Source organism: Corvus moneduloides, chromosome 8 (assembly GCF_009650955.1).
Source record: "Corvus moneduloides isolate bCorMon1 chromosome 8, bCorMon1.pri, whole genome shotgun sequence".
NCBI lineage: Eukaryota > Metazoa > Chordata > Aves > Passeriformes > Corvidae > Corvus > Corvus moneduloides.
Window position 1 is genome coordinate 32,319,624 of NC_045483.1, and position 24,501 is coordinate 32,344,124.

At 39.0% G+C, this 24,501-nt stretch overlaps 1 protein-coding gene across 4 annotated transcripts in view; it reads right to left on the reverse strand.

Annotated features, from left to right (window-relative positions):
- CTNNA3 (catenin alpha 3) overlaps positions 1 to 24,501 on the reverse strand; it is a 438,358-nt gene that overhangs the window by 406,600 nt on the left and 7,257 nt on the right. For all 4 annotated transcript variants that reach the window (XR_004241502.1, XM_032115986.1, XM_032115987.1 and 1 more), the window contains exons 2-4: positions 20,836 to 20,942; positions 15,401 to 15,593; positions 8,323 to 8,489 (exon numbers count right to left, since the gene is read on the reverse strand). Coding sequence is in view for 3 of the 4 variants with exons in the window: in XM_032115986.1 (XP_031971877.1) it covers positions 8,323 to 8,489; positions 15,401 to 15,593; positions 20,836 to 20,942 (467 nt within the window). In the remaining variant the exon portion in view is untranslated. The remainder of the gene's footprint in view (positions 1 to 8,322; positions 8,490 to 15,400; positions 15,594 to 20,835; positions 20,943 to 24,501) is intronic.

Below are 24,501 nucleotides of genomic sequence, written 5' to 3' on the forward strand. Positions count from 1 at the left end.
GCACCACTAGAGGTTAACTGGAGACTTTCTAGTTGCATTTGAAACATTTGCTGCCAAAAAATAAAATAAAACTTTCTCACCCAAAGTATACGTTCCTGAATTCTGTACCAACACAGCTGACAGGACACATATGCTAAGACAGAACAGCAATACTCTGTATTCTTTTCTGTTTGACTTCATAATCTTCCATTTTTTGTATGATTTGGTGTTTTCAGATTTTATCTCTGCTCCAGAGTTGATCTCAAAGCCTTGCATTTGCAATGTTTGCTTTCATCAATTCCTACTCCTAGCTAACCCCTTAGCTGGAAGCAACTTGAGTACAACATTGGCAAACGAGACCTGAGTTCAGTTTAAGATGACCAAAAGCATGCCATAGTGCTTGCTTTTTTTCAAGAGTGTAAGAAACTACTCATAATGTCTCTGTCAAGTTCATCATACACCTTCTGCTTCAAACCATGACATATTTCTCCAGAACTTAGCCCAAAACTGTTGCACCCTGTTGTGGGATTGAATAATACAGGGATAAGGCCTCTAATGATTCCCAAACTCACTAAATGAACATAAGGTACAGTCTTTTCTTGAGGTGTCTTCTATTTTTTTTAGATAATCACCAACACGTTAGACTACAATACAGTTGTAGAATCATCATCATCCTTTTAAGGATGTACTTAATCCCACAGCTTTAATTCTTCATTGGCAGGAGCTCTGCTAGCAAGATCACTCACTTCCTTATGTCCTGAAGCAACCTAAACATCAATAATGCATTTGTCTCTCTGGAAAGAGATATAAGAAGCAGCATGAGAGCATGAGCAAATAGAAACCAAATGTGTAACTGTAAGGGCAACATGCTTCAATAAAATAGATGGGTAATTGCCAGAACATCCACATCTGTCTTTAGATGCAAGGGAGAAACCCTTTTTAAAAATCTAACTCAAAAGTAAATAAAAAACCAACCAAGCAATTTTAAGGAAACATAGATACACTCTTTCCACTGCCATCAACAGGAAATGGGAAAAATGTGCCTTGGACACACAAAGGTTATCAACACGTGTTAAACTTAAAACTACATCTGGATCTTTCTGCAACATACTTCTATCAGTGTGAACCAGCATTTTGGGGTGAGTAGTAAAAAACCCTCTGTCTTATGTCCTTGTCTAGAGGTGAAAAGAAGTATTAGAATTCCTAACCTTCTTTTTCCTCTCACCAATAACCAAATATAAATAATCATACGAGATTCACAAAAGCTCTTTTCTGCCTGTTCATGTTTTCGAAGTGCTCTGAACAGTTTCTGGAAGCTGAGAAGTAGCATTCCTTTACTACTTTTGCTCTCTGTGGCACTATGAGGTAGCTACCTGGTCTGATTTTCCCTCTGTGATAAAATCGTATCTCTATGATTTTATCTGAGCTGCTTGTGTTTGTCAAGTTCCCATAGATAACTTCCTAGCACAGATATCGCGTAGACAGCTTTGTAACTTAAACAGAAGAACATGACTTTATATTCATTAATATCACAGCATTCCTTTCACCAAAAAAACCCACCAGAGAGCCCAGCACCCTGTCCCTAAAACACAGGGTGGGTAACACAGCAGCCCCAATGCCCTGAGCATGCACCATCAAGATGTGAGTGAATGAAGACTCCGTGCTCATCCAACTGGAAACCAACACACACTGCATGTTTCAACTAAGTGAAGCAACTCTCACAGTCCCACTTTAGGTATCACTAAGCAACAAACACCATCAAAACTCGGAAAGTGATGAAGGTCATAAATGTGGACAGGCCAGAAGAGTGTTATTAACACAGCCTCTTTGGAAGTATGATGCTCCTGACTGGGAAGGTAAAGTCCTCCTCTCAGATAATGACCATGGTTTATCGAATTAGTAAGTATGACTGTAAGCATCAGGACTGAATTTCCTATGGTCTCACATCTTATACATTGCAACGTCAAAGATGAGAGGTGAGCTCTGACTGAAGTTTCTCCTGTAGTAAAGCAGATTAACAGCTGACAAGCCTCTGCTGTCTTTATGAGCTCCTAATGTAGCATTTTTGAGCTTTTTCTCCATTATCCTACTTACTTTCAGGAGCCTTGGAACTTTGCTCTGCTGTCATATGTAATGAAAATGAGGCAATGAGATCAAAGAAAACAGGCTGAGACAGAGTAGCTGAATATATCAAAAGGAAATAATATTAAACTCACTAATGGTACTAAAATTTTGATACTACTTAAGCTAAAATTTACCGTGTTTCATCTTCAACATGAGCCATGAAAATTAATGGCTTACCAGCTAAACAGGAGGCCAGGACACAAAATTATGAGATTATAAACATGCAGTGCAAAGTGCTTTATTGCTTACAATTCAGAAATGTGGGAAGGGACATCATTAAATACAGAGTACAAAGTCATATTCCTGGTAACCACCTTACAATCTCCATACAAACAGGAAGAGGGATGGGGGGCAGCAGATCCTGCTTCTCCAGTTTGTGCATGATGCTACTGGACAAACCCCACATCTTTAATGTCACTTGCCTGGGAGTCTAGCTAAGTTGTAAGGATGATGTAATCAACGGGCCTGCTGCACTTCCTTTACTTTGTTTCCTTCTACACAGTTGGTTCAGATTTAGGGCCAGTGCTGCAAAAAGCCACTTTGCTATTCAGGGATTAGGAGAAATGGCTCTTTTTTATTTGTCTAGAGCTCCATGCGTTAAAGGGTATTTGCATTTCAGAGTATCAATAGAATCATCTTCCACTGCACAGGGCAGCACAGTAGCAATGAACTATTTTTTTCCATTGGTAAAATATTTCTCTGTTGAATTAAAGACAAGAAGCAAATTTTACTTCCATTCTGACATAAGGAAGCTGTCCATTGAAAAACACCTTCCTGTTTTAATAAGGTACTGGTTCTTTAAAGACTAAGTTATACTAAATGTACTGCTTTAAATTACTCAGAGATATGGTTGGGAAAAAACCATTCACGATCTCTCTTAAATTCCAATTACTGAACACACATACTTATGAGAAAAAAGCTGCTCGTCTTATATTTTGCTGTAATGGAATGGGCAATGTGCCTCTTTTGGAGAGGTTTATGGAGAGCAGCTCACAGCTTTTTCCATTCAGAAAATATCAGATGCTTTTACTGTCATTTTAAGAAGGTCTGAAGACATACACTGATGATAAAGCAGAAACTGTTTGTTTTGCATGCATTTCCTCCTTTCTGACTCTCAAAGCACAAATGAGTTATAAAATAAATTTTTCTAGATCAGAATGATCTCTGCAGGCTTGAGTTGTTGATCAGACAAGCCATTCTACATTACACCAACTTTGTTACTATACTACCAATAAATTATGTGCCAGGAGATGATTTCCTGTTACAGCGGTGATACTGCAACACGCATATCAGACAACGAGGCCCGTGGAAAAAAAATATCTATGGACAGATTCTTGGTAGATGTTTCAGAGATGTTTATTTCTCCAGCTACACGGCCGGGATCTGCCCAGGAACTGCTCAATCCCGGGACCCGAGGGTCCTTGCCCGCGCAGGGAACACAAAACAACCAATGGGGAACGAGGCTGACCAGGGGCTGGGAAACCCCGTGCCTCCCCCCAGGGCCCCTCTCCCAGGGCTACATGGTGGGGGGGGACCCCAACAATTTCCCAAGATTATTTTCCCAACCTAGAATTTGCCTTCCCATATTAGCACTCTAGAGAAGGAAATTTCAGAACATCACTTCCATATTATTCTCTTATAAGCACTGCACTTCGGTGGTAAGGGCATGCTGCTGTAGAAGCCAAAGACAGTAACGAACACTCTGAAAGCAAGCCTTTAGCAAGGTTCTTTCCCTGATAGGTTCAAAGAGAGTTGACTGCAATGGAGCCCTGGTCACTGACTGGAGCATGCAGGCATCTGCACAGTCCAAATAATTATTTCACATACGCCTCTGCTTTTCTAATATCTCACCTTCCAACTTTCCCAAAATAATTTTCCAACTTCATCACCAGACACAATATGGATTTCCCACACTCAGTTGTACTTCTGATGACTTCAAGCATTCTGTATTAACCTCTGCTACAAGCCACCTTTACGTTACTGATCTCCCCATACTTTATGTTTAGAACTTAACTCAGTCCACTTGGAATTTATCATCCCACAGATTGACAATTATTTCTTTTTACAAGTAACAAAGGAGCAGTCAAGAGGTCCCTATACCAAGCACAGAAGCAGATCCAGATTTTATAATCTCATAATTTTGTTGCACTCAAAAGGATGCTCACTTTGAAAAAGCCAACTCCTAAAGGCAATTCTTTGGAAGCTGCTTTTCCTCTGTTATTTAATGCACATCACAGAGTGCCATGGAATTTGCAGAGTGGGATGTTAAACACTGTAGCCCTGATTCCAAACAACTGCATCCCACATACCACAGACCAACCTCTGAGTGGTAGCAAGAATCTCTGTTTGATTGATGAGAAAATAAATAGGAGTATGAACCAAATGAGAAGCCGAATGTTCTCTCAAAGACTCCTGCAATCTCCTTAATACTCCTTATGCTCCAGGAGTTCCCTTGCCAGGGGAGTGACCCGTGCCCAACAAAGGGAAGGTTGTAAGAAGTTAGAATTTAATCTGGCTGCTGCTGTAGAAGACAAGATTTCTACAAGCACCTTGGGAGCAAATGGAGGGCTAAGGACAATCTCCATCCTTTACTGGATGCAGGGGGAAACACAGTGACAAAGAATGAGGAAAAGTCTGAGGTACTTAACACCTTCTGTGTCTCAGCCTTTAGAAGCAGGACCAGTTGTTTTCCAGGTACCCAACTCCCTGAAGCGGAGCACAGGGATGGGGAGCAGAAGGAATCCCCCCCAATCCAAAGGGAAATGTTTAGTGACCTGCTACACCATCTAAGACTCACCCAAGTCCACATGCCCAAGTGATCTGCTGGAGGGTAGGATCTGTAGGGACCTGGATCACTTAAGCACAGTTCTGGGAGTTGAACCAAGTCCCTAAACGTGAAGCACAGGGCATCCTGAGATGACTTTCCTCTTTCAGTCCATGTAACCATACCACATCCCTGCTCAAAACATTTTTAATGCTGATGAATACTCCGCAGGAAAGGAAGAGAGAGCACTACACTCACAGGGCCCAAGTTCACCAGTTGCTTCTTATCTCTAGCCATTCTCTTTTTTTTCCCTGGCAAGAGTTTTAAATAACTCTAAGTGAGCATTCTATAAAGATCATGCTGTCTGAGGCATTCATGAAAAATATGAAGACTTACACACTTCATCTACAAGCATGACAAGAAGGGGGAAAAGGCAGATAAAACATGTTGGCTCAGCATGATCTGAAACCGATTAGAGAAAGACAAACTGCCAATGCTCTTTGAATGAAACTCTCCAAACTTGTTACTTTCCTGCTCTTCTCTTCTGATCAATAAATTCAAGCAATTCCATTAGTCTGTTAATTCACTTAATTAAATAATATCGAGCATTACTAACCATAATGGATGAGCTGCTAACACAGCTCTGAATCAGAGTGCAAAACACAAGACAGCCCTTTGTCTGACTACATTTTTCACAACTCAGTTGTTTTTTCAGAGATTTCAAACAATTGAAGCATGGAAATTCAGACAGAGATAGCTATTTATTTAAACTCTTCTCCAAAAAAAAAAAAAAAAGAGTTGCTTGAAGAAGGAAAGCTTTTTTTTGGTGTGATGTACTTTATTTTTCTCAGTGAACTCTAAAAGGATCTTCCTGTTTGCACTGCACTCTCACATTCATAGAACTGTGAATCCCACAAGTGGCCAGAAGTATTCTGTGCCAGAATGTGATCAGTCACTGACAGTTTGTACTGGCATCTAGTATGCATTATTTACACAGACATTTATTCACACTTTGCTTCGTGAAGATCCAATAGAATTCATTACACAACCAAAATTCTCTCCGCTTTATTAGCAAAACTTCTAAAAAGCTAATTTCCTGTTCAAAAAAGTTGGGTTTTGAACATTTGGTTTGAAATTCCTGCCAGGATTATCAAATCCTTTCAAACTCACTAACATGTTATTTCTTAAAAAAGTCACATTTCAGTATTTTTGTGACAAAAATATTCAGTATTTTCAGCATCACACACTGTTTAATATGAAGACTTTTTTACACAGAATTCAAAAACAGTCCTACGTCTAAGCAAAATGTTCAGAAAACAATATTCTTACAGACTACATAAACTGGAAGAAGGTAGCTGAGGTTCATCCTCTCTTCCTAGATATATTTCAACAGGCAGATGTGACAGTAACAGTAGATGAGGCTTTCTATGACAGCCAGTCCCATTGTCTTCGTTTTCTTTCTGTTTTTATTCCCAGGTTACTGAGGAAATTAAAATTTAATGATCCAGAGTGTATTCTGTCAGTAGAAAAAGATACAGTTTTAAATGTCAGTGCTGGATCACTGATTTTAGTGAGTGACCAAGACTAAAAACTTTCAGCAGTCTTTGATAAATAGGTTTGAAAATTATTAGATACTTAAACAGGTAACTCCCTATTAAATATTTCCATATTGAGCACGATCTCAGTAATACTGTACAGAGATCTTTGATGATGCTGAACCAACTTCTTTCATTTTATACATGCAAATAAAGAAAAGGTCCTTGATTAGAATTTTTATGTCTTTTATTCTACCATTAATTTTTTTTTTTAATTTTTCAAATTAATTTTGGCTTAGTCCTTTCTAATGTCTTCATTCTACCCTATGAAAGATAGACCTGAGAGACATAGAAATAAAGAGCAATGAAATTTCTCATCTCTTAAATGATAACAGCTGTTAACATCCATGTGTGAGGAAGAGGACAACGCGGTAGAATTATTAAGGTTTTAGAACAAGTGCAAAGAAAAATACCTAATGACTTTTAAAGAGCTGATTTTCAAGGCATATGAACATGCAAAACTCAAGAATATTAGAGCTGATACAGCAAAGACAAGGTCTGCTTTGACACTGTGTGAATACAATGGCTTTTTGTGGGAGCAAGTCCATGTTGAAGGAAAATTGAATTCCTCAGGGAGTTTTAAAGTGTAATGGTTTAAGACTTAGAGCCAAGTTGAAATTCATCAAAATATTTAATTGCATTTAAATCTGGCTCAGTTAGCTGTGACCAAAAGTTGTTAGAAACCAAGGGATGTTCAATAGCGTATGCTGAAATTACACTAAGTCGATTTCCTAATTAGATGTCAACATAAAAAGACACTATTACAGCTAATACCACTGTTGGCAAGTTCAACAGCCAGGGCAGAGACTAAACAAATATGCAACACTCTCCTCTAAGAGCTAGGGTGAGCCTTTTTGCACAGGCATTACAGAGAGTGTTATACCACACTAATTTATTCTAAGGTTTCATTTACAAATTCAGTTCTCACTCCTATTAAGAGGAAGTATGGAAGAAGATGACAACGTAATGGCACTCTTTGCAGTGCTAGAATTTTTCCTGTATGATACTTTGCATTCTTTCACCATTTTCTGTTACTGTTTGTTTTAATTTTCAGATGGAAAACATGAAGTGAATTAGACAGCTGTTCAGAAATACTGAAACTCAAGCAAGGAAAATCACCTAATTTTAGTTCTCTCATGTAAAACATACTCAATACATCTCAGAAAAGAGCATCTAGGAATATGAAACTAAGTATTAAAAATGTAATAGACTACCATAAAAAAAATCATCATTTAAGAAAATTTTCCACAAACAGTACAAGACATAGGCCACCCCTCCTACAGCTGATAAATTTAAACATATAGTACAACACTGAAGCTTCTGCAAGTCAGTGTTCAGTTAGCCTGTGGTGCATCTCTAACAGTTGTCAGTGGTGGATCTTTCAAACCAATATTGAAACCCACACATCGTTTTATTATAAAATAATTTTCCTACTCTTATTTGGAGCCAAATTTTCATTCTCTCATCCTTACCAAATTGAACTTGCTTCAACACAGTCCTCTAAGTCACTGTGCTCTCTTGGGGGATGAGGCATTATTAGAGGTAGCACTGATTATTACCTCTGCCCTGAAATATTAGGAAGTCAACAGAAATTTTGTGGGTTTATCAGTCTCTTGTCAATTACTGAAAGTATTATGGGAAAAAAAGGAACCAAAAATAGATCCCGTATGCTGAGCTGCAAGTAGATGAGCTTTTTTGGTCCATTCTATAAATCTCATCTACACTTACCCCAGTTGCCCAGGTGTTATGTGCGTGAGACCTGCAAGGCTCAAGCACAGAAGGAGTTTCCCATGCTGAAAGAGCCCTGAGCAGTCACACCTGTGGCTAACAGGAGCCTGAGGTGAGGGGAGCGTTACTCACCGCAGTCAGGTGCTGCAGCAGATAGGCCACATCCACCATGTCGGCCAGAATGAGGAGCCTGGTGACAGCTGCCAGCAGGGAGCGAGCTGCTGGGACAACAGCCTGCCTCCTGGGCAGGGAGCAGGGATCACTGGTGAACGCCTCTGCTGACACCCGCAAAGCCTGACCTGCAAAAGGAAGACAAATTCCCTTAGGCTGCATCACAACACCCAGGGGAAAAGACCCCATCAGTTATTTGGCAAGTCACAAGTATTGCTGATAAATTTGGCATCTCTTTGTTGCCCTAATGCCTTGAAATGAAGGTCAATTACTACAGATCATGCAGGTTAATGTTCCACATTTTCCGTGATGTTCCCTTTCTGCTCTACTCCATCATTTAATTCTGAAATAATTCCCTTCATCGCACTATTACTCTTAACTGTACACAACAAAGCCAGGGGCTCTGTCAAACTTTTCTAGTCACTACTTGTTATATTACTATGTACTTTGGTGTCCTTGCTATTAAATAATTCCTGGTCACAGAATGGAATCAAATATTGCTCTTCTCATTACAAATAGAAGTTAATGGAATGAAAACCTCATACGCTCAAACATCTCACTGACATAAAGTGAAGTCTGTGCCATGGAGCTAGTGACTGCCAGTAGACAACAATATACTGCTCTCCAGTGTGAAGTTTAGTAAATGAAATTTAAAAATACAGACAACAGTGACAAACACCATAAATACCTGAAGGGAGGCAAAAAGGAATGGAGCCAGACTGTTCTCAGTGGTGCCCAGCAACAGGGGCAGAAGCAATGGGCACAAACCAACACATGGGAAATTCCACGTAAGCACCAGAAAATGTTTTTTCACTGCGAGAGTGACTCAGCGGTGGCACAGGCTGACCAGGAAGGCTGTGGAGTCTCCATCCTGGGAGGTATTAAAAACCCGACTGGACATGGTCCTGGGCAGACTGCTGGCCCTGCCTGAGCTGGGGCATTAGACTAGATCACCTCCAGAGGTCCCCTCCACCCTCCAACATCCTCTGATTCTGTGAGCAAACACACCTCAGAAAAGTCTGACTATGACTGAGCCCTTAGAAATGAGTGTGACATAAGCTGGGGTGGCCAGATGAACACGGATAAAATCATAACCCTAAAACAGAGCCATGAGATGCAGGCTAGACAGATAGGAGCTACAAGTACAAACAGCAGAAAATGACAGCTCCAACAACAACATGATGTTAAAACTTTCTTAAACTGCAGTAGACAGCATGATAGTCTGATGCAATTTCATCTGGTTTTATTGTAATTCCCGTCAAGTGGCTTATTCTTCCATAATTACATTTGTCACAAACAATGAAACACAAAAAATGCCCTTTTAGTGGCACAAATAGGGATTCAGACAGACAGCAGTATTCATAGTATTTCAATTATTTTAGACAATCAAACAAAAAGCAATTCCAAAAACCAAAGCCAGGATATATCATAACTACACAATTACTGTCAGGCAGATATTTCCAAGACTCTGTTCAACACACCCAGATAGATGACTCCCACATAAATGGTATTCTACCATCAGCTGATCAGCCACTGACAGCTACTGCTGTGTCAAATGACTGTTACATGCACCTACAAAAATCTCTGCTCATGCACAGAAAGACATAAAAACACTCTTCAGCCACAGGTAATTTTTTTAAAAGTTAGAGGATTCATGCACTTTATCCAGCACCAAAAATATTCAAAAACTTAGATGAAAATTCCCTTAAAAACAAGTCAACTGTGAGCCTGTTGGCGATTAGCTGACAGCTTGTGCCAGGCTGTGTCTGTACAGACTGCAACAATGCCACCAACTGCAGGCAGTGAGCGCCCCTCAGAGACAGTGCTCAGCATCACACTAACAACAGCCAAATGCTCTTCACTGGTTTGGGAAAGATCAACAAAATTATGCTTTCTTCTTTTATTTCTTTGAATAGATTTTCTCTCTCCTTTCTAAACCCCATCCAAGCATCACATATTTCTCTCTTCTATTTGTATTTACAACTGGCTTTCTCCTCTCATTTTTTTATTTTTAACTGCAGCAGTGTGAAATGCACATGGAATGCAGTGAATTTTATGCCATTCTTGTGTCCTCCCACAAGGAGGTATTGTTGCCAAGAAAGTCCTGTCACCCACTCCTGAACTACACTATTAGAGGCTGATGGATTTAGAGTTCCAGAGAAACACAGTTGTCAATAGGAGCTCATTTACTAAGGGGGGTACAGGCATACCAAAATAAGTAAAAAGAGAGCATTTCAAACATTTCAGTCTCAAACTTGAGAGAACAGAAATAAAAACAAAGAAAAAACCCACAGTGGTTTATAATACAGAATCCTAGAATCATTTGGGTTGGAAGGGACCTTAAAGATCATCTAGTTCCAATCCCCCTGCCATGTGCAGGGACACTTACCACCATCCCAGGTTGCTCCAAGCCTCATCCAGCCTGGCCTTGGACACTTCCAGGGATGGGGCGGCCACAGCTCCTCTGGGCAACCTGTGCCAGTGCCTCAGCACCCTCACAGGGAAGAATTTCTTCCTAATATCTAATCTACATCACCCTCTGTTTGTTTAAAGCTTTTCCCACTTGTAGAAAGACCCTCTCCAGATCTCTTGTAGGTCCCCCTTGGGTTCTGAAAGGCCCCAGTAATGTCTCCCCAGAGCCTTCTCTTCAGGCTGAACAAGCCCAGCTCTCTCAATGTGTCTTAACAGGAGAGGTGTTCATGTCTGTGGCCTTCTCTGGACTGGCTCCAACAGGTCCATGTCCTTCTTATGTTGAGGGCCTCAGAGCTGAATACAGTATTCTACATGGAGTATCACCAATAATAGAATACTTATTAACTCTTACTTACACTAGTACGCGCAGCATCATATTCTGCAGGCATGAACTAACACATTACGCCGAGTAAGTACCAGAGAAAGCTGGGAGTCAAGGTCACATCACAGCACAAAACAACCTACCCTTTCTAAAAACACAAGATTAAACAATACTAGTCAGGAGTACAATGACCGGTTCTGTTCCTACAAATACCATCTCCATCTGCTACAGCAAATAATAGGATTCTGCTCCAGCCAGCCAGCTGAAGTGACAATATCAATGTCAGGGCACAGCAGATCGATACCTCCTGTATGTTCCTAATATTCAACACCCTGATAAGTCAGATTCTCACAATAGCTTTCTGAAGCTGTTACAGGACATTTCTCTCCTGCCACACAGTCTCTTACCCCACTCAGATACCACTGTATTCTGTTGCATTGCAACTATTTCACAGCTGCATACCAGGAAGTTCCACTTCCACATCTCATCCAGTTCTTCCTAACGTGTAACCAGAGCCACCACATATCCCCATCATGCCTTACGCCCACCTCTTCATTCCCCCTTTCCCACTCAGGGATACTGATCCAGTGATGCTGATGTCAATAGTTGTTCTGCAGGGGATCTGTTCTTGGTTTGATGAAAGGAGTGTACAGCACAGACTATTTTAAGCCATTCAAGTTCTGCCTCCCAGAATGGAAGTCCCTTAGAAGCAGAACACACACATGTACCTCTTAATGCAGGATAAGAAAGTGAAGTTTACTTTTAAGATGAGGGAAAGGACAAGTAAGAACACAGTACAATACAAAAGATCCCTGTACCCTTCCTTTAGTACATGCCCTTTTAAGTAAGCCCTCCATTTCCTACCAATAGTGTTTGCCATGCCATCAAACTCTTGCCTCCTCTGTTTAATCTCAAAAGACATTAAATATGGCCATTCAAAACATCAAAGTATTTGTTAGAATTTCCTTTTAAAGAGTAACTTAAGACTCAAAATATAACTCAAGCGAGCAACTTGCTTTCAATTCACTGCTCTATGTGACGACAGGCTTATCTGCGAACACACTTGAACATGATAACAGCTAAACACAAGAAACACTGACATTGCAATAGATAGAAACAAGGCAGACAACAACTGTTGTGTTTCTGACTATATATAGTCAGTCAGCAATGGCAGTAAATACCAAACATTTCAGCTATGCCCATGCAACTGTTTGAGAACTGTAAGCCATCACACCTTGAGTTAAATGCAAAAACTCATTATCCTAAGGAAAACGTGAGACTTCAGATTTCTACAGCAACATTTCGCCACATAAACAACATCATTGTTTGGTCTTAAAATTGATTAAATCTCAGAATCAGGACATGAATTAGAGGCTGATGTTTAGTGTCAGAATCATTCAGGGTTGAACAATGCTTCTTACACCCTTTGCATAGGGGTCAGTTATTGCACAGTACATTCAATCAGAAGGCAATCTTTTGATATGCTGTATACATACGAAATCTCAAGTGAGAGTTTTTCAGTACACTTACTTTGGGGTTTATTATACTATTTTAGAATAAAATTCTGGACATGAGTATCCTTTAACAAAGCTTTACCAAATCAGATCAACAGGAAATCATGGCAGTTCTTCAGCTACTAGGCCAGTGGATTTCTGCATGATACATGAACTCCACCATCCACACACCTTCCTGCTGACCCATTTAGCAGAGTTCCAGAAGAAGATGTATCAAGATGTGGATAGGCCTTGAAAAGTACTTTCTTGAGAGGAAATGAAGAAAAACACGGAGAACCTCTGTATTAAAATGACTGGCTCCAAAACGATAAATCTTTGGTCAAAGTTCGTGGATGTCAAAGGAAGCAGACACTGTATTTATCCAAGTAACATTTCTGTCATCCATTAAGCAACACCTTCTTTCAGAGGTCACCAACAGAATTCAACTGAATATGAGACTCCAAAATCTCATTTAGTGACAGTGTCAAGAGCAAGCTGTAGTCAGGGAAGCCATACCCATGTCATGATTTCTGAACACCGTGAAGCACACATCAGATGAATGAAATACAAAATATTATCATCGCTGTTCATTTTTATCCCGTTCATTTGCTCCTATATTCTCCAAAACATTATTATGAATAGAATTATCAGAAGCAGATTGATAAAAGTCTATCACTCCTTCAAAAGGAGCTCGGTATTAATGAGCTCCAAAAGTAATGAAACAGCATTTTCACACTGGCAACTGACATTCGAAAGGAATAAGTGTTTAATCCTCATGTTGCATCTCCAACTGAACAAGCTCAGCAAGTGACACAAGGCAAAATGCAAGAGGAGGTGAGACAGTATTTATTCTTTCTAGATCTCAGCATGCAAACCTGAGTTTGGTTGATGTGAGTGAAATTATCTAAAGCATTCCTTCTAAATTCCATTATCCAGTAAATACAAGCAGTAGCCATGTGCAAAACCTTCTTATTAATCTAAGACTGTATTAATAAAAGTACCTGCCAGTCACCACAGGAAATTATGCCCACAGGAAATTAAATACTATATGCTATGACATGCAGGGCAGGTGACTGCATGCAACCATGGCTGATGACCATATCCTTTCAAAGAGCTTGAAGTAAATAACTTGAGACATTTAACAGCAGCAGAATGTGGCCTGAATAATAGGCAATAAAGTTACATGTGATGTGGCACACCACAAATCAAAAATGCACACAGCTTCAAAGGTTAAAAGTATCTGCAAAATTAAGAAACTGCTATCTCTTTTACAATTGTTTCAACAATTTCTTAAAACTAACCTGTGCAGTTTGGCAAATCCTTGAAGGGAGATGGGCTGCAACCACTCACTTCATCATTGCATAATGATAGGTGATAACATGGACTTAACTTTCTTTTAAAATGTATGGGGTATATATAATCTACTTTATGTATTATTTATTTTTGTAGTTATCTCTGGTCTGGGCCAAGAATCAATAAGTAATACAAAAATATTTCACATTTTCAATTTCTCTATGTATAAAAATCAATATAAAACTAAATATTTTATTCTTACCTTGTGTTATCAGCCTGTAATGGATGGGCTAACATTTTAAGAGTACTCCAAAATGAATGATTTTGCAACAGCCTCAGCTGCTCAGTGTGACAGATAACAGTGATAGTTGCTGGTCATAACACTTTAATCACAAAGGACCTTAAGCTATCTCAGACACCACATGCATAGATCAAACTCTAAACCACAGCCATCTCTGGATTCAGAGGAAGCCAAGAGTAAGTAATCACTGCCGTGAACAACAGCAGAGACTCAGAAACCACCCCAGCTGCATGTGCAAGAAGACCAAATAAAATAAAATAAATTTAAAGAAAAACCTGAATCATTTCCATCTTTAGTAAGGGTAGTGTGATATAATTAAAACATACATGAACTTTAACCTGTGATTTCTCTAAGGGTAGGGTGATATAATTAAAACATACATGAACTTTAACTTGTGATTTCTGTAAGTCGGTCATCCAACTTACTACTATTTCAGCCTGGCCTTCATGTTCACCCAAATATTCCCAGTTTTCATGGGGAAAGTAAAACTCAAGAAAACAACAAAGAGCCAGCAAGAAAATGGCTATACAACATCCTCTGCAGATCACAAAAACTAGCCAAGTTTTGGGAATCAGGTTCAAAATGGAGAGGAGTCAGGAGGAAACAGAGTATGACACAATTCACCAGAGAGGAGCTGCTCTATCAGGAGGGGATGAATCTTACGGTAGGTTAAAGGATCCATCTTCCTCCTACTCTCAAAACATACCTCCACACTGGACTATTATACCTTCCCAAATGAAATCCTTACTACTGTACAAAAGAGGGAAGATTGCAGGTTTTAAATTTTTAACTCAAAGGTCTTAGTCTGGGATTCAGGTAAATAGTTCTTTTCAAGAAGAAAATTAAAATACACATTAACTTTTAGTCATGCTTAACAGCCACTAAAATGATTGAGAGGCATCCTGTCCTCATTGAAAGAAAAAGCAACACATTCCAAACAACAAAACTTCCACTGACATATGTATTTTTTCCTATGGGGCCCAGCTTGCACACTTTACCTCCTTATAGGTGGTAACCCAGAATATACAATTAGACAGCTCCAAGTTCAGACATTTGCACATCAGAACACATTTCCCACATATATTCCAGCTTCACTTTGACACCAGGCATGGTTAAAACAATGCCTTGTGGTGCCTGAATTGTTTGCCATGTACTTACTCTCTTTCCGGACATCAGCAAGAGCTGCATGGAGTTCCTCTTTAAACACAACTGCTTCCTTGGCAATTTTTTCTCCCTTGTCCAATAGATTCCAAGTGGCTTCTTCCACAGAAGCAAGCAAGACACGAGCTCTTTTGGAACGGCCTTTTTTCTTACTAGAAGGATTCTGTGGACAGTTCACTAATGTTGTAACCTACATTTAAAACAAACAAAAGAGACAATAATGGTTTAAGTTCTACAGGTGAATTTATATTGTTCTCAAAATAAAAAAATACAATTAAGAATAAGCAAAGAGATTTCCTCTGCTTTAGAGAAAGACAGGCAAGCTCAGCATAAATACCAAGAACGGGCAAAACTATTGAATTCAATATGACAATTTTACTCAATATGTGTCATCTTCGTGTTCTTCCTTCTGTAGGATCAAAGCAAAGCCAACAGAAATGTCACTGTTCCATTAACCCTGATGCCAACTCCTGCCACAGTTTATTTTAAAGTCTGCTCTTAATAAAATTAAAAAAAATACCAGAGCTCTCTGAGGAGGTTTCAGCAAGGCAGGAATCATGGAACGATTAAGGTAGGAAAAGACCTCCAAAATCAAGTCCAGCTGTCAAGCTAACATTACCAAGTGCACTACTAAATCATGTTCCTAAAAACACCACATCCACTTGTTTTTTGAATCCTTCAGGGAGGGTGACTCCAGCATGTCCCTTGGCAGCCTGTTCCAATGCTTAACACTCCTTTCAGGGAAAGAATTTTTCTTAATATCCAATCTAAACTTTCCTCGGTGCAACTTGCCTAGCACTTGTTACTTGGGAGAAGAGGCCGACCCCCACCTAGCCACAACCTCCTTTCAGGGAGCTGGAGCAAGCAAGAAGGTGCCCCTGAGCCTCCTCTTCTGCAGGCTGAGAGGAGAAAATCATCCAGCTCCCTCCGCTGTTCCTCATAAGACTTGTGCTCAGCCCTTTCCCCAGCTCCTCTGCCCTTCTCTGGACACATTCCAACACCTCCATGTCCCTCTTGTCATGAGGGGCCCAAAACCGAACACAGGACTCAATGTGTGGCCTCACCATTGCACAATCACCGCCCTGGTCCTGCTGGCCACACCATTTCTGATACAAGCCAGCATTTCACCAGCCTTCTTGGCCACCTGGGCACATGCTGGCTCGTGTTCAGCTGCTGCCAACCAACACCCCGCCTCCCAGGTTCCTTCTCTCCCCAAGTGCTGAATCTTCCTATACTTCCTGCTTAAGTCTTCCAAGGTATCCCAGAACAAATACCCAAAATGACTACAAACACCTTTCAAAATGCCTTCTCTTCTTACAAGGGAGTATATTTGGCCACTTCTTACCGTGGCCAGAGCATGGCCAAATTCTTCAGGGTGCTCTCAACATTAAAACTGTACATCAATTTGCCCAGAATTTAGATTTACTGCAGCTTTGTCCAAATCGTATGTTTAACAATCCACTTCAGCACCATAAAGAACTTATTTTTATAAACCATCCCACTCCACATTCCTCGTGATCTGAGTACAGCCTCCACACTCCAACAGAATGTTTCTGAAAGACTATTCTCTAAGGCATTGCTTAAGCTGTTGCACTGAGGAAAGACTCCTGAAACATTTTTGTTAATTGTTATACAGCTATTTCAAAGCACACTCTATTTTCATTGAGTTCACTAATGAACTTTTTAATCCTCCTATCCTGTTCTCTCTGCCAGAGCATGGGCAGTACAGTGCTACATGGACCTCAGCTCACCTTCAGATCTTGTCCATGAATTCATGCACTTGAGTGCTTTTCATGAACCATTACTTCTAAACATAACTGACAAATATCCTCTGGGTAACATTTCTATAAACACATCTGTGAAACATAAAAGCCCTGACCCCTATACCATTCCTGTGAAATCTGGGGGGGAAAAAGGACCATCCACTTGACATCAACTGCTTTGGCATCTCACTAGGGAGATGGCAACATAAATAACTCTAGCTAAGGTTGTTAAAGAAGGCTTGGGTATTTTTCTGACTACTGCTCAAAGGAAGAAAATGGAATTATTTATAGCACATAAATCATCCAGCTGGTAGAGAATGCATTGGGAATAAAAATCTTTATATTTTATTTTTACACTCTCTAATGTCAGTTTTAGAACATTTAAGGCCGTTTCAATGATCATATCTTTAAGAATGAGTTTGAGATTACAGGCTGATACTTCCAATAAGAAAGGCATAAAACACCATCAAAAATTAGAAGCAGCCTAAAAAATTTTCAAATAAAAGGTATTTTTTAAGTCTTAAGTATTTACTCACTATTTCACTAGAAAATAATATATTCTACTTCTCATATTTTTACTGTAGAGTTTTTTTTTTTAAATATCATTCTATGTACTGTTCATTCATATGTTGAGGAGGAAAGGAAATAAAATAAATGAAAAAGCATTAAAAAATAATCATTCCTGCAGTTGAACTCTCCTGACTCTAAGACCCTGCATCTTTAGCATCACTATCAGGAAATATTGGAGGCAGCAGCTGATCTCAAATACAATTCAAAATTTGTTAGATAGCTCTTTGCCATGGAGACTGTGGAAAACAGAAAAACTACTCTGAATTCTCTAACACAGATGTAAAAACTTTATCCAATCCTACACAGAAAGAATTGAACCACAGAGGAACTAATACAGTGTGCCATTGCCAATAGAGCTTGTACTGTAGTGGCAGAATAGACAGTCAAAGTGATACCATTATAAGGAAAAAGAAAAACATATCCCCATTAATCCTGCTGCATTGCCTGGTTATGAACACCCTGTTGCCACGCACAGCAGGTCCCCCAGCCTATCTCTGGTAGGAGCAACACAGTTGTGCTAAAGGCACAAGGGGTTTCTAAGCCATTTTCTAGGCCACATGCCCCCATATATACATACATATGTGTATATATACATACACATGCATATATATACACATATACATGTATATATATATATATACACACATATACATACATATATACAAAGCTGAGTCACCCTGCTGTTGCCTGTTATTGCCATTACTTATAAGGCTGAAGGAGTGGGGTTTCTTACGAGGTCATGGTTATCCCAAATACTAAGTTTCCAGGAAACTGTGAAGCAGTTCTTCCAAGGCTATATTCAGTTAAAGGCAGCACTTAGAGGCAATCTTCTAATAGTGCAGTAGTTCAGGAAGCAATGTCTTCATACCTTGAGCATCAAAATATTTAGTTCACCTTTATCTTAATAGACAAATCTTAATATCTTAACATAAAATATATTTTTAAGCATCAATCATAAACCATTCTTTTTTGTTTAAAATGTAGTTCAGTGTAATTAGATGTCAATGCCTAGACATTTAAGAAAAACAAGACGTGAATTCAGTGACGTAATGACAACAGCAGAACCCCTGCCCACTGTTTCAAATCCAAAGTACTGCCCACACAAATAAATACCAACTAGTCCCACTCAGTGTGCAGAAGGTAAACTCACCATAGGTAGAACTAAAACCAACAGCATGTGTTTCCCTGTGAGCAAATGTCTGTGGTGTGGATGACAGGTAGGGACACAAGCCTTTCATCATAACTGTTTTTCATCAGTGATCCAAGGGACTCCAAAATGCAGGGATGTTTCTAACATTTTGTCAGCTGAACCATGCTAACTCACAACTACCTTTCTTAATATGCCAGATGCATTGATTCAGAACCAGACCGAGAAGCTTTCCTTTCAAAACTAACATCCTCAAAGTACCTGGAATAAAATAAAGGCCACAGACAGAGGGAAACCCCCAGGGTAATTCAGGGGCATTGTTTTTTTCCAAGGATAGAGAAGTTGCCAATTCACAGAGGGTTTTACACAAAACAGTTGCCATACTGTTTCCAGAGTTTCATAGTAATCACCACTGTCAACTGCACATTGCAGGGAAAACAGTCAATCCAGCAAGTAATCTGCAGCTATTTCCACAACTACTTCCTAGTTACTTCCTAGGCTGGTTTTGCCTTGATTTTTTTCCAATATTGATGCTGTGAACCTAACACTCAGCATAACTGGCTAGGACAGACTTCAGAGAACCTCAAACACTTCCATTGTTTCTTTCCTGCTACAGCATTACAAGACCATTAAATAAATAAACTACAACAGAAATCTCAAAATAAAGTTAAACTCTGTTCCAAGCATCAGTTGCTAAAATTAACCTGGCAAGAACAACATTTTTATCTGTGACTGGTCTGATTCTCTTTCTAATCACAGATTTGTTTTCATTTATTACCTTTCCAGCCTCTCAATCACCCTTCATTGAGTATTAGCTTTAATCCCTGTTTTTACATTTTCAACATTTTCTGTCGAAGAATCCACTCAAAACATAAGTTTTCCTTCCACAGGTCTGAAACAAGCAAAGCATTAAGCTTAAGAGAGGGAAAAGGCAGTCAAAATTATATTTGCTTAAAACCAAAGCATTTCCAATTTAACAGCCTCAAGCTTTTCAATGGTTTAGAAGAGCTGAGAGGAAACAAAAAAAAAAGACTTAGATGGTTTCTTTGCTTTATTCTGGAACTGCACTTTTCTTTGTTTTGTCAGGTTTCTTTGATCCTGCAAAACTCAAGCCAAAATTTACTTTTCTTTACCTCCTCTAAAAACACCCCCAGTGTTGCAGCTGCCTGAGCAGTCTGACCTAGTGGTCTACAAGAGGTTTTTTAATGCAGTCTATCAAGACATCTATTCTTACTGCTTTGAAACTAGCTTTGAAACTAATTTTATAACTGATCCACATATTATGCTCCAGCTTGACAACTTCCACAAACCACTGACCTGTTAATCCAGGGGTTTTACACCATCAATCATCCAGGCAAAAAACAAATAAACAAAGGCAGACAAAATGAGAGAGAGGCAACTCAGTTAATAGTAGCTGGAAATGAAATAATGATAAAAAAGAAAAGGTTTCTGAAGAAAATAACCTTCCAGAAAGGAAAAATGAGTAAGGGAGGAAAAGAACAGCAACAACAACAAAAAAAAAAAACCACACAAAAAATTTCAAATATGATAATGAACAATTAATAAAAGAAAATAAATTAGGTGAGTTAGGGAGAGGCAAAGCTTCAAATGGGGAAAATACAACTTTTCAAGAATTACTTATTTCATGCATTGGAAAACCATTTGCAGTGTATTCTACATTTAAGCATCTCCTAGATAACACTGTGGAAGAGACTAGCTAGAACATGCAACATTTATTATGACAGACTGGGTGGCAAAGTTGGAAGTGACCAAGTGAATGACAAAATCTGGAAGAAGGCAGATGCCTCTGGAGAGCTCCTGAGCCAGAGTAAAGTACAAATGCAGAAGAGCTGTGGGTGTGACTTTCAGAACAGAGTTCTTAGTTGAAGTTCTTCAGAGTTATTCCCTTCCGTCTATGGTTATCCAGTTTACTTTCTGCAACTCTAAAATACCTGAATTATCAGTGGTTCCAGTAATTTCTCCACTGTAAATGTCTGGATCTGTAGATTCCGAGGATCAATTTTCAGTTTAATGTTTGGCGCTTTTGTTGACATTTCACCTGGGTACAAAACAAGAAAAGTGCAATAAGCCAATATTAACCATGACTACAAGTCTCACTTGTTCTGTCAGAGCCCAGAGACTGTCTATGTGAGTACAGACTTGTTGCATAACAGGCTTACGATTTCAAGAAATTAATTTTTCCAATTCCCTATTTCTAAATTGTGAAAAAAAATTCTGATACTTACATAAACTGTAAAACCATAGACTTAAAGTACATATAACTCCTTATCTTCACTCACAGATTTCTACACTGACCACATGTTTAAACTACAAGAATAATTGCATTAGAATACCACTGAATATAAGTTCTCTAGTAGTCTAAAAAGGAGCTTTAAAGCAAAAATATTAAATTCCATTACTGAATTTATCACAAAACAAAAACATTAATGCTATGTGCACAATATCTGCATCTTACTCCATGTACCAAATTACAGGGGTTATAATAAACACCTTAAGCACAAAAAACATACAGCAGCCCTTAAAATTTCTGGAAATTAATAGCAGGGAAAAGTGAAGCATTTTGTTATTTTATACCCTGCAATAACAAATATTTTCTAAGTGTCGAGACAGAGTAAGTTGAGAAAGCCTATTACTGAATTCAATAAGATGGAAGTAAAGCTAAGCAAGGTCTTTAAAGTGAATATATCATTCATTAGGAACTTGATGAAAAATCTACTGATGTGAATTAATAGTTTTCACTGAGTTCACTGGGCCATGGCTCAGGCCATTAGCCTGAAATGTGTGTGTGTCAACAAAGAATTATAACTGCTTTAGTTGGAATGCAACCGATTACTGTCCCAAAATAAAAGACATTTTAAATTTTGCAGTAACTTAACATCCCATAAAACACAGCTTGGCAAAACCTTTTTAGCCAATAAAGACTTCAAATACACAAATAATGGATATCTGTCCTTTTTAAGCAAGACTTACTACAACCATTGCTGCTGCATAATAAAGTAATAAGGTACTGCAATTGTGCAGGCTGAAGAGATATACTGTCACCTTCCAGTGAACCTAGCATTGATTTAATACAACACAGGAGGTCTAGGGTTTCTATAGCAAGTTGTGTAGAAATGGATCTGGAGAGTTATCCACATTTCACTTACAAGCCAAGATAATATGAGCAATAACTAAAGAATTATGGTATAAAGTAATTTAGGGTTTTGCTATTCTTATTAAATGTTACACAAGCACCAAGTTTTTCTTTTATTACAAACTATACTAGTGGCAGACCTAAGTTCCCACAAATTCAGCTGCATCCAGCCAGGTGATAGCAAATGTAAAGAACTGATTTTTTACTTTTAATTCCAAGCCAAAAGATAAAGAAAAGAGAAACTTGACATCAGACTGACCAGAATAAAACCTTTCCTTCCACAGAAATTAATAATGGAAAGAGAACTCCAGAAACGTCAAAGCAAATTATCTGCCCATGTTTTACACATTTAACATTTAGATGCTTTTAACAAGCACCAAGGAAATAAAATTTGAGACTCCCAAAATTGGAAGCGTCAGTGGTTCTTTCTGCCCAATACTAATAATTTGCTCTCAAAGCCACTAAGGTCTGTCATTCTCACACCTGCTGCCCTCAGTGAGCTTCAGTCCCAAAGCACATTGCCATTTACCTGCTCCCAACACCACAGCGCCTGCACCTCTGGCTGCCCTGCAGTGCTGCAAACACTGGCTCCTGGCTGTGCCTGTTGGTGCAGTCTGTGAACACACAGCAGAGAAGCTCCTGCAATGCTTTTGCTGTGTCTACCCCTGATTCAAAAAGCCTTTTAATTCCACAAGATATTGGCCTCCAGCTTCACTGGGATTGCATCAAAGCACATCATTTCGCACTCTGGAAAAGACAGACCCTTTTTTACTATCTGCACTTCACTGGTTTTCTAAATCTTTGGCCAGTATTTCAATGAATCTGCTTTTTATTCACTTTAGAAAAAATAAATCTTTATGATGTTGCTGGTTACCAACCCTTATCTTTGACGTTTTCACAAGTCTCCCAAAATACGGGCACTTGTTGAAATCCATCACAACAGTTGCAAACAGATGGTATCAATTGTGCTGTGAATTTTTTTCCAGTCAAACATACATCAGTTGCAAGGGGACAGGTAAACCAGATGGAGACAGCCCTTTGTGCTTCTACTAAGATCTAAAGAAATTGCTAGATGACTCAGGTTATTCTTTTGCAGATACCCTCATGCTTTAACCTTGCAGTGGCTTCCTCTCAATTCCTAGATAGGAGGGTGTCAGCAACTGCTTTACTCAAAATGGAGAAATAAAACCTTCGCTGCTTGCTCTCCATTCTCACAGCACAATTTTGTATGCTGCACGTTATCTGCAGTAATCAGGCCTTTTCCAAATTTTGGCAGATAAACATGCAGCTTTAATTAAAGTCAATTCCTGTTTCTAGAGGATCACTGTGACCAGAATCCCACCACAGAGCACTCTCAAATTGTTACAAGTTGTTACAAATCCAACGCCATTTGTGAATCCATGTGTCATGACTTTCTCTTTCTGGGTTGTTCTGTGTTTTTGCTTGTTTGTTTCTTACCCTTAGCATATTGTCTAACATCAGCGTTTTTATTCTTTGTTCGAGCCCTGAGTTCAAAAGCCAGTCAAGCCAATAATAGCTTTTAGCCTTGAGTCAGGCCCATAACGAAACATCAACTGAAAGTCAATTGCAAAAAATACTGTCTCAGAAAATTTCAATTATATTCTAAGGTATAAATAACTCACTTAAAGGCTCACTTGCTGATTCCAGCAATATTTTTTAAGTAAAATTCTAATGCTTCCCAAAACTTCCTTAAAGCAGGCAAAAGATGAAAACAGTTTTGCAAGCCAATGCAGTGAAAACGACAAGATCTTAAATTAGTTTGATACTCTGACTACATATTTGTAGCTTACCAGGTTCTCCTTACTGCTAGATACCATACTGGTTAATCAAAACTTAAATTGGATTCTTTAATTTTTTTTTTTTAATTAAGGCAAGGATAAGAGGTGATAGAAAGAAAAATACACACATAGTAAAAATCATCCTGGGATTTTCTCTGGCATTTCCACTTAGTTAGTAAGCGAACCTCTGTCCTTCCAGATAATATTCATTAAGATGACAAAATCTGATGTTTGCCTCAGGAAGAAAATTAAAATCAACAGTCCACCTTCATTTTCTTTTTTATTTTTTTATGCATTTGTCTACTTCAATATAACATCCCCCTAATTACAGCAGGGGCTTTGACTGCAAGACATTTTGGTAAAAGGCTGTATAACCTCACACTCAGTTAGATTAACCTTTACAGGAGGCATTCTCAGCACTGTACACCAGCAGCTCTTACAACACTTAGGATGTTAAGCATGTGTTACCAGATACAGTTGTGTCCCAGAACAGCCAGAAAAGCAACCACCTGCACATTCCTACCAAGTGTTGCCAACCTCAAGATAATGAAAATTTTGTCTTTTCGTCAGATGTCCGAACTACTGAGTCTTTTGGTGTAAGAAGAAAAAGATACTGGAAAAACAGCTGAGGTCTATATCCGTCTGCAATGCAATGTGAACACAGT